Source organism: Bubalus bubalis, chromosome 18 (assembly GCF_019923935.1).
Source record: "Bubalus bubalis isolate 160015118507 breed Murrah chromosome 18, NDDB_SH_1, whole genome shotgun sequence".
NCBI lineage: Eukaryota > Metazoa > Chordata > Mammalia > Artiodactyla > Bovidae > Bubalus > Bubalus bubalis.
Window position 1 is genome coordinate 13,395,984 of NC_059174.1, and position 10,271 is coordinate 13,406,254.

The following is a 10,271-nucleotide window of genomic DNA, read 5'->3' on the forward strand; positions in this document are numbered from 1 at the left end:
CTGCTTGGCAGAGATCCCAGAGCTGCTCGTGGTCCTGCCTGCCCAGTGCAGCCTTGAGGGGTGATGTGTGTGGGGGGGTCCAGTAATGGTCCTCAGGCTGGGGCAGTTAAGCCCCCCAAGCTCACCCGTCTGCTCCAGGCTGGCTGCAGGAGGAAGTGGCGGTGGCTGGGCACAGGGCCCCGTGGGTGTTGGTGTCCTATTTCCCACAACTCCTTCCTGCCTGCCTGGAGCCCCCGACTCACCAGGCCTCAGAGACCCAGGCAGGGCCGACCAGCTTATCTTCTGCCATTGGGGGCATGTGGCATGCTCAGGGCTCCTGGGGCTCATTCCCTGGTCACACACCCCCCAACAAGCAGGCTCAGGCTCCCCCTCACCCCACCACTGTGCCCAGCTCCTCTCCTGGGGGCCCAGTGGCCCCCAGCCTGTTCCCCTCCCGCACCCATCACATGGTCACCAGAGTCCCTGAGCAACGACTGTGGGCCCAAGCTGAGGGTGCTGGGGTGCAGACAGAGGAGGGGTGATGGAGCAAGTGTGCCATGAAGAGACAGTGCCGCCTTGCCAGAGCCAGGGGCAGGTGGGCACTGGGGTGACTGCAGTGGGCCACGGCCCATGGTGGGTCTGGGTGAACATCACCAGGAACCAGGGACGGTGGAGACAGTCACTCAGCATCTGTGCTGACAGCCCCAAGAGAGAGGCTGGGGGAGCTGACCAGCTGGCCAAGGTGGTCCCCCGGGCTCAGCAGCTACACTGGACAGCAGGGCTCCCATGTCTGGGGAACGGGGGATCCCCAGGAATGTGCTTGCTGGGCTCACTCTGCACCCCCCACCTGCCCCCTCTGCTGTCTTATGGGCACCCAGGACTTCCCTCCATAGCTGGGAGCCCAGCTGCAGATGTCCTTTGAGGGCATCAGCAAACAAGTGGGGGTGTTCTGGGAGTGGGGACAAGGAAGCTGGGATCAGGACCAGATAGCCAGGCGCTGGGTCAGCTGGGGGTGGAGAAGTGACTGAGAAAGGTGGTCGATGCCATAAGGGGGCTAAGATCCTGACTGACCCCTGCGGAGCTTCGGGGAGAAACCAGTGGGCATTTGGGCTGCTGGAGTGTTTGTTTGCACGAGCCTGAGCCACGGGAGCCTGGGTTTCATTTGAATTACGTAGGACTGTCCTGTTCCTCTCTCTTTTCCTTTGGCTGCAAGGGGTCTCACTTGCCGCATGCGGGATCTGCCCTGTTCATTGTGGTGTGAGGAATCTTTAGTTGCAGCATGTGAACTCTTAGTTGTGGCATGTGGGATCTAGTTCCCTGACCAGGGATCGAACCCGGGCCCCCTGCTTTGGGAGCATGGAGTCTTAGCTACTGGACCACCAGGGAAAAGGGAAAAGTGAAGTCGCTGTCGTGTCCAACTCTTTGCAACCCCACGGACTATAGCCTACCAGGCAAAGTCCATGGGATTTTCCAGGCAAGAGTACCAGAGTGGGTTGCTATTTCTTTCTCCAGGGGATCTTCCAGACCCAAGGATCGAACCCGGGTCTCCCGTGCTGCAGGCAGACGCTTTACCCTCTGAGCCACCAGGGAAACGTGTCTTTAAGTGAACAGGCTTCCAAAAGCTGAGTGATGCCCAAAAGGACGAATGTCATTGTATGTGAAGGGTATCTCCTTACAATGTTTTAATTTGTTAAAAGCTGGGGTAGATCACGGCACTCTGTTCCTAGGAGTGTGGGGCCCCCATTCCTAGAGAGTGTGACCCTGTTGGGCTCGGCTCTGAGCACCCAAGTCCCTCCTTGCCCTCTAGTGACCCAGAGTGGGTTGTGACAGCAGCCAGCCACTTCCTGGGCCTGGCTCACTGGGGACACTGTGCCCACCAGCACCCCCACGGTCGGTCTGGGCCCCCGGGGTCAGTCTGGGTGCCCTGGGGGCTAGGAGGCCTCATGGGTCAAGTGCACCTCACAGCCTGGAAGCAAAGGCAGGTGACCCACCACTCACCCCATCACAGCCATGGTGGGGGCTGCACCTGAGGGTGACCCTCGCCCACACCTGCTCCTCTGTAAGGAGTCACGAGCCCCCCAGTGCGCGGTGCGCCTGAGCACCATCCCGCTGAATCTTAGCGGGAGTCAGTCTGTCCCCCCCACCCCCGTCTCGTCTGTCCCAGGGCCATGCACTTCCTGGGCAGGTCGGGGGGCGGGGCGCACCACGACCAGCGCAGGAGGGCGTCCGGGCCCAGGCCCCCAGCGCACAGAGGTTCAGCTCCTCTCTGTCCGCTCCGCAGGGCAGGCTGCCACTCGAAGAAGCCGAGATTATCTCTCCAACATCCTCTTTGTGGCCACCCTGGCTGTCAGCGGTGGGGCCTGATCCTGGGTTGATGAGGCCCGCTGGCAGGTCACCGCGGAGGAGTGTGCGCCCCTCCCAGTCCAAGCCTCCAGAGGACCAGAGGCCACTCTGCACTCGCAGGGAGCCGTCCCATCATCGCGGCTGTGGGCGCACCTTCAGCCTAGGGAGCAGTAGCCTGCTGGGCCGACTGCAGCAACGCCTTCCGAGAAGTAGTCTGAGGCAGAAGCGGGGGTCTCCGTACTGGGAGCACTGAGGGGCAGCAAAGCATCAGAGCACCCCACCCTGGGGAGAATTGCAGACAAATGTGAGGCTGCAGGGCGGACCTGGAATGGGGGTGGGGGAGGGGTGGGGATCTCACAGAGGGAGGAAGAGGCCTCAGCTGGGCAGGGGGCAGGACAGCGTGGCTAAGGTCCCCAGGCAGGAGGGTGGGTGTGGGAGGACCCACGGGCGCCCAGGGAACCTCCCAGACCCCCAGCCTCCTCCAAGGGGCCTGTACCCCTGTGCCAAGCCAGCCTCTTAGGGCCCAGGGGCCGGGACCCGCCTCCCTGCTGAGTGTTGGCAGAGGTGTAAGAAGTCCTGACTTAATGGGACCCTCCAGGCCTTGGTGACCTTCCCTGGGGCCGAGACTTTGTCTCTACCCCGCTGCCTACCCCTGTGCCCCTTTCCTGCCCATGCTCCGAGGCGTGGGACAGCCCTGCCCTTCACCCTGACCCCGTGCGCCAGGCCCGCCCTGCTCGCCCATCCCGGCCAAGGGCTCCTCTTCTTGCTCGCTTCACTCCATCCAACTCGGCTTGGCTCCTTGTGAGAACTGCGGGTGAAGGAGGGGTCATGTGGCCCCTAGGGGCCTGGGCAGCTTCTGCACTCAGGGCTTCGGCTCCCTCCTCCACACAGCTGTGCCAGAGCCCCTCCTGCTGGGGGCGGGTCACCAGAGGTCCCACGGGCCCCCCAGGGGTCAGGCTTCAGACCTACTTCATCTGCGAGTGCGGCCCGAGCCCCCAGGACACAACACAGCCCCGCAAGGAGAGCGGGCCCATCCCCACCGCCTTCTGTCCCCGCCGTGGCCCGAGCTGCCCTGCTGCCCAGCGATGGGAAAGTCTGAATCTGTTGCTATTTTCTCTCTGTTATCGGGCCCTTATCTGGTCACTGTGCCGCCCAGAGGCCAGGGTCTCTCCCTGGCAGCCCCGTGCCTCTCCTGCCCGCCAGCTGACCGGAGCCAGCGAGACAGGGAGCCAGGCCTTCCACCAGCCTGGGGGGCAGTCTTTCTCCTCCCCTACGATGCCCTGCCCAGTCCCCAGCCCCTCATACCCTTCCCTCTGCCGTGCCCCTCGGTCTCCACCCCCATGCACCCCGAAACCACCCCCCAGAGGAGCCCATAGGGCCCCTCCCTGGGGAGCTGATATCATAGCAACATTTGCAATAAAGTCAGGCCTGTGCTCAGCACCCACCGACACCACCTCACTGAACCCTGACCCCAGCCCCGGATACAAGCTGCTCTCGCAAGCTGCTTTCCGTGTGGAACCTAGGCTGGCAGGGTGGGTGGCACACACGCCCAGGCCTTGAGCCCTGCTCTTCCTTCCTCCTGGAGTGCTCTTCCCCAGCCCCACTTGCAGGCAGTCTCCGCTGTCCCATTCCAGATCGCCGCTTATTTGTCACCTCCTCCAGGAGGCCTTCCCTGACTGACCTCTCCACCTCTCCTTGGTGGCAGTGGCCACACTTGCATTTTCACATTTTTTTCCCCTGGGGGGTAGGGGGCGGGGCGTGTGTTGGCTGCAGGGTCCCCAGGGCCTGGTGCAAGAAGGTGGACTCGGGAGGTTTCATGAGCGAATGGAGAACGAGGGGGTGAACAGCGGTTGAGCAGGAGGCCGTGGGCGCTCATGTCCGCCACACTCCAGGTGGAGACCTGAGCAGGGTCACGTGCCCAGGGGAGTCCACCCCACCCCTGGGCCAGTGGGCCTGTGAGCTCGTCCAGGCCCCAGCCCCAACACTGAGTGGGGTCAGGCAACCCCACCTCCCCTCCTCCTCCGTGCTTTGGGGACACAGAGGACCACCCCACAGCCGTGAATGACTGTGTAACACAGCAGCCGTAGTGAGGAGTGTCGGGAAAGGCGCACCCGGGTCACGCACGGAGTCCAGGTGCGAGGCCACTGGACTCGGCCCACATTCTTTCACTTTATGTTTCCAGTGGCCTGGGGGGCAAGCACAGTCTGCAGAGGACCAGAGGCCACTCTGCACTCGAAGGGAGCCGTCCCATCATCGCAGCTGTGGGCGCACCTTCAGCCTAGGGAGCAGCAGCTCACTGGGCCGACTGTGGCAACGCCTTCCGAGAAGTGGTCTGCGGCGGGAGCGGGGGTCTCCCTACTGGGGCTGGGTTCACCCGGGGCCTCTGGACTTCCCGACTCTGTGCCAGCCCCCTTGGGGCCACCTCGGGGGCTTTAGTCCCCCTCAGCCGCCAGCTCCGGCTTTCTTCTGGGCAGTCATTCAAAAAGACCCCCAGCTGTCTCACCATCAAAGCCAGGAGGACCAGGCAGCCCGGGACTTGGAAGGAGCAGGGATCGTTCCTCCACACAGAGCCTGTCTCAGTAATTCAGTTTTAAAGCATGAAAAAAGGGAGTTGATGAAATTCCACTATCAGCGCCAAGCCAATATGCAAAATATCTCACCCCCAATCAAATAGCTATTATGTTTTCATTTCCATTTCGGCGTCCGGCTTAATGAGCAGGAGACAGATCGGCTCGCGGGGCGTCTGCTTGCCGTGATAACCGAGGGGCTCCGGGCAGCGGGGGCTGCGCCCAGTGCGGGTGACCAGCATCATCCCCCATGGATGCCTCCAGACAGGTGCTCAGCCTTGGATCCCACTCTCCGCCCCTCCGGGCACAGGGCTGGTGTCACCCTCACCCCAGGTCACAGGCAGGGTGGGGAAGGCCTGAGCAGCAGCCAGGAAGGTGCAGTGTTGGGGGTTCTGGCCGAGGGCCTCTGTTGACTCACCTGCAAAATGGCCACAACTGGGGCTCACCTCTGGGGCACTGGGAGGCCCCCAGGCACTTGCCCGTAGCTCCTTACATCTGGGCCTTCCTCCCGCTGCTGCTCCCCATTCACACCTTCCCCACTGTCCTCCACCCCTGGGCTATGAGGCCAGGGAGGGCTTAAGGGGGAGACATTTGTAGATGCTGAGCGCAGGGCTCACAGACATGTGAAGCTCCATAGGAGCAGTTCCCCTCCCCACCCTGGCCCCTTTTCCCAGGCCCTGCTGGGTGTGGGGCGTTAGTAGCTGTTAATGTTGGTGTGATGTTGATGTTGGTAATCTTGGTGTTTCCTGCCCACTTACTGTGTGTCAGGACCTGATCATGGCTCCATGCAGATGAAATCAGGCTTCCTGATGCGGGGTTGGAGCTATTACAATTTCTGAGCGCAGAGAGGTGGAAGGACCCCGCCTGCCTGGCTGAGGGTTGGCCTGGCCCAGCTGCTGGGGTGTCTGGGCAGAAAGGGTTCCTCAGGGATAAGCGGGGTCTTTTCTGGCCCAGGGCGCTTGGAGAAGCAGCAGTGTCCCTCCAGTCAGTGGAGAAACTTTCCTGCCCCCCACCCCCTCAGGTGGAGCCCGGACCCAGGTGCCCAGGTGGCCCCTGGGGTGTCACAGTGGCGGGGAGGCTCCAGCAGAAGCTCCAAGGTTTCGTGGGGCGGGATTCACAGCATCACATCCCATCACATCTTTCTTGTGGGCCTGGAGCCATTTGCTGGTTGGCGATTGTCTCCTGCGTTATCAGAGCATTAATTGTGCTAGAATGAATTAGCGCCATTAGGATAAATTGCTGCGGCCGGCAGCCTCTTTCTTCACGCTCCTGTCACGCTTTGTGCCGAGCAGATCCCTTTGTTCTTTCATAAATGGAGCCGCCAGGAGCTGGGGCCTCCCTGGGTGGCTGAGGCCCACCTGGGCGGGAGAGTGGGGTGGGGAGAGGCAAATGCCCAACCCCAGGACTCTGGTCCCAGCAATCCCTGAAAGCAGGGGCCTCACACCCCTTCTCCGGAGCCGGCCACTGAGGCCAGGAAGTCCCTGCCATCTGCACGAGGGCCCACAGCTTCGGCGCCCCCTCTCCACTCTGAGTAAGCTGCCGAAGCACCCGGACTTGTAGAAAGAGGTGGGCAAATGGGCCGGCCCCAGGCCTGTGTGCTGCGCGCCCCCAAGGCTACCAGCAGTGCTTACTCAGGCCAACCCCACAGGCAGGGGAGGTCACAGAGGGTCAGGCCGCCCGCTCATCCCAAGGGCACGAGTCTGTGGCACTCCCAGCCTGCCGTGGAGCCTCCCATGAGGGCGCACTGATGAGAGACCATGCATGAGGGTTCGCCCCGGGGCTGGTTCTGTGTCTGAGCCCCACGGACACGAGAAGTGAGCGCCCGCCGGCCCATCTCCTGTCCTTACAACTCCGTCGGGCCCGGAGCTAGAATCCAGGGGTGCAGCCAAGCAGTGGGTGGGGCAGGTGTCCAGAGGAGGAGCTAGGAAGGGGGCAGGGCAAGGGTCTGGGGGATTGGCGGAGGGTGAGGTGGGACAGCTGCTCTCCACAGGTCTCTTGCCCCCCACACAGGCACCGTCCTGACCTTGGAGCAGAGGTTGCTACCCTGGCCTGCACGTGGGGGCCCCTGGCAGGTTTCCCAGGTGGTCTGAGATTAGGCTGCTTGCTCGGCTGTCAGGAGAGCCCCGCGGGGCACCGCCCCCCCAACCCCGCCACAGGAGCCTCTGAGGGAAGATGATGGGCTTGTCGCAGGCACCTGCATGCCCACCTCTGCCTCATCGGCCATTGCTGCTTTAATCGGGTTGACGAGCTCCTCCTGCGGGACAGGCCCTGGGGCCCACCCTCGGCACATCCTCAGACTTTGGAACCCCGAGTATAGGGGCTTCCTGCAGGAGGGGGCCCGGGTATGGGGGCGACCGTGCAGAGGCTGGGGTGATGTCTCCCCTGGGGGGCCTGGCGGGCAGCCTCGGGCAGCGGGCGGCCAGGTGACCCCCAGGTGTGGGAACTGGTGTGGGGCTTGGGGTGGGTACAGGGGCAGGGTACGCGCATCCCTGGGGGAAGCCCTGCTCGTGGCCTCCCCCTCGGGGCCTCTGACCACGTGAGGGGCTGAGACTCTGCCTGGTCCCCGCTGCACCAGCCCCCGGGGCCGCGCTGGTACTGGGAGGGTCAGGGGGCCAGTGGTGGGTGCACCGTAAGAGGGGCAGCGCCTCACGACTCCTCTGGGGCTGTGTCCGCAGGTTCCCTCGGAGACATGGAGGCCAAAGAAGAGGCCCAGGCCGCAGACATCAGCCTCCCAGAGCGGGAGGCCACAGCGCTGGAGCCTGAGCCCACAAGCCCTTCCAGTCCAGGTGAGTCGGGCGGTGGGCCCCACAAGCCTGGCCCCGGCCCCCTGGGCTGCCCCCCATCCTTGCAACTTCACACGAGCCAGTGCCCACCAAGGACTCAAGTTTCCACACGTGTGAAATGGGCATTGTGCTGAGAGGTGCCCGTGGGCCAGCCATGCCCAGCAGGGCCAGGAGAAGGCGTGGAGGGGGTCGGGGATGGGGGTCTGGAAAGCTGAGCCGTTCATGGCGCAGATGGGGAGAGTGAAGCCAGAGGGGGAGGGTCCAGTCCAGGTTGAGTCAGGGTCATGTGGGCTCTGAGTGGCCTCCCAGACTCAGTGAAACAGGGACGCTTGCCTCAGCACATGTGGGGCTCCCTTTACAGACAAGAGAATGAGGCCCCGAGAGGCTGAGTGATTTGCCCAGGGTCATCCTGCCTGTAAACTCCCAAACAGGATCCCACCCTAGGCCTGAGTTCAGGTGGACTCCCCAGCCCTCTGCCGGCTCCCTCCCCCCCCAACCCCACCCTTTGCACCTGACCCTTTCCTTGGGCCCTCCTGGTGGCAGCGTCCTAGGGGTTGGGGATGTGTTTCTAAAGCTGAGGACAGGACTTGGGAGGAGAGATTCCCACACACACCCAGCAGTGGATTAACTGACACCAAGGAGTCTCCTCTGGCCAGGTCCCTGGAAGGGCCTCGAAGCTGGCCAAGCCTCTTGGGCCAGCCACGTCCTCAGATTGCCCCAGAGACCCCCAGGAGGAGAGGCCGCCCTGAGGTGGAGGCCCTGGGGGAGGTCAGCGCCTCATCCCTGTTTTCCAGAAGAGGGACCTGAGACTGGGGGGTGGTTAATAGGTTTGGGGGTGGGCTCTGAGTCCTGCTCACCTCACCCCACCCCCTCTGCCCTGCTGGCCGTGGGTGGAAACCTCACTCCCATCCCCACTCTGTGCCATGAAGCCCCGTACACAGAGGCAGAGTCACCCCCAGGCCATAGTGTGATGGGGGAGACAGTCACAGGACTGAGTGGTGCTGTGACTGGGAGTGAAGGCGAGATGGGTGGGGGCAGCCGTGAGCAGACGTGCAGGACGTGTGGAGCTGCCCGTGCAAAGGCCCTGGGGTGGGATGCAGAAGGACAGCAGGACAGCCTGGTAGGGCTGGGACTGAGGGGTTGAGATTCCCAGAGAGAAGGTGGGGGGCTTCTCACTGTGGACCCGCCACCCCCTAAGGTGCCAGTGTCAGAGTCTCCCCAGGATAACCACAGGTCCCCCACAGGCCCCATCCTCTGAGACCTGCGGCCTGTGTGCCTTTCCCCAGCACAGCCCGTTGGGATCCCAGCCTCTGCAGTGAGGCCAGGACTCGGACCCAGGGCCAGGGCTCCCGTCATCCTCAGCTTCCCTGGGCAGCGGGCAGAGCAGAGGGGCACAAGCCTGGACTCGGACACTCTTGTCCGTGGCGGTTTCTGTCTCTGCCTTCATCATCTCCATCAGTCACGTGGCACTGCAGCCATCGCCCGCCCCACCCACCCCAGCCTGGCCCCAGCCTCGGCCCTCTCTGAGCCTTGGTTTCCACATCTGTAACTGGGTCTGAGCCCCTCAGTGGCCCAGGGTGTGGCGAGGGGCCTCCACCACCACCTCCATCACCATCAGGTGCTGCGAGCTCACGGGGGCCTCGCTCTCCAGAGGGCCAGCGGCTGGTTCCTGGTGGACTTTGCCCCGGGGAGCCGGGTCCCTTATCTGATCTGGGAGCTGGGCTGCATGGAGTGGGGGCGGGCCGGGGAGGAGCTGGAAAAAACAGTCAGGGTTGCACCTGGCACAGACTGTGGTGATAACGCGCTGATGGGCGTGATAAGGCGGCAGGAGCAATGTCTGCCTGTCGGGCGGGCCCAGCGTGGCTCCCGCGCAGTGGCTGGAGCTCAGATGCCAGCCGCGTTGATTTATAGCCAAAAATAATAGGACTTTTATACCGTGTGATTGATTTATTCGATGTTAATCACAGCCCTTATCGCGGTATTAATAATCTGCCGGGTGCGTGACGTCACCAAGGGGGGGCTTTTATGGGACCTCATTGATTGGGGGCCGCCGTGGTTATCGGTCCAGCAGGGAAGGCAAATATGCCCTTTGGGCTGGAATTGGGTGCGGGGCTTGGTGGAGGGGCCCCCAGCTGCCAGCCGAGGAGACCAGGAGCTGGGCCGCGCGTGTGCCCGCTGGCCTGGGCGTGCCGAGAGGCCACCCACGCTCTAATTATTAACAACAGCGGGGAGGGCGCCTATCACTGCTGCAGTTAATGAGGGGCTGAGGGTTTGTTTTTTTAAAAGGCTTGGGGGGCGGAACTGAGATGTCTGATCATACCCCCCCAGTTTGAAGAAGCCTGGGTGAGGGGGTCACTGTGGCCACACACTCACCCACCTGGCTTCAGTATCCCTCGCGGCCGCAGCCGGGGTGGGCAGACACCTCGGTGTCCTGAGGCTCCAGGGAACCTACTGGTCTCCTTTCCGCAGATGCTAATCCTCCACCCCCTCCACTGCCGCTGGCCCCCACGTCCCCAGGAGGCCCCGAGGAGCCAGAGCATCGGGAGCCAGAGATGAGGCCGGAGGAGGAGGCAGCCAGCAGCCCCTGGAGTGGGCCAGG

The 10,271-nt window shown here is 63.2% G+C and overlaps 1 protein-coding gene across 4 annotated transcripts in view; it reads left to right on the top strand.

Moving 5' to 3' along the window:
• ZFPM1 (zinc finger protein, FOG family member 1) overlaps positions 1–10,271 on the top strand; it is a 68,585-nt gene that overhangs the window by 23,913 nt on the left and 34,401 nt on the right. For 3 of the 4 annotated variants that reach the window (XM_044931152.1, XM_044931153.1, XM_025268519.2), the window contains exons 2-3: positions 7,565–7,675; positions 10,142–10,270. In XM_044931152.1, coding sequence (XP_044787087.1) covers positions 7,579–7,675; positions 10,142–10,270 — 226 coding nt within the window. In that variant the 5' untranslated portion in view covers positions 7,565–7,578. Of the gene's footprint in view, positions 1–1,587; positions 1,633–7,564; positions 7,676–10,141; position 10,271 lie in introns of those variants that run through there. The other variant, XM_044931154.1, reaches the window with a different exon arrangement.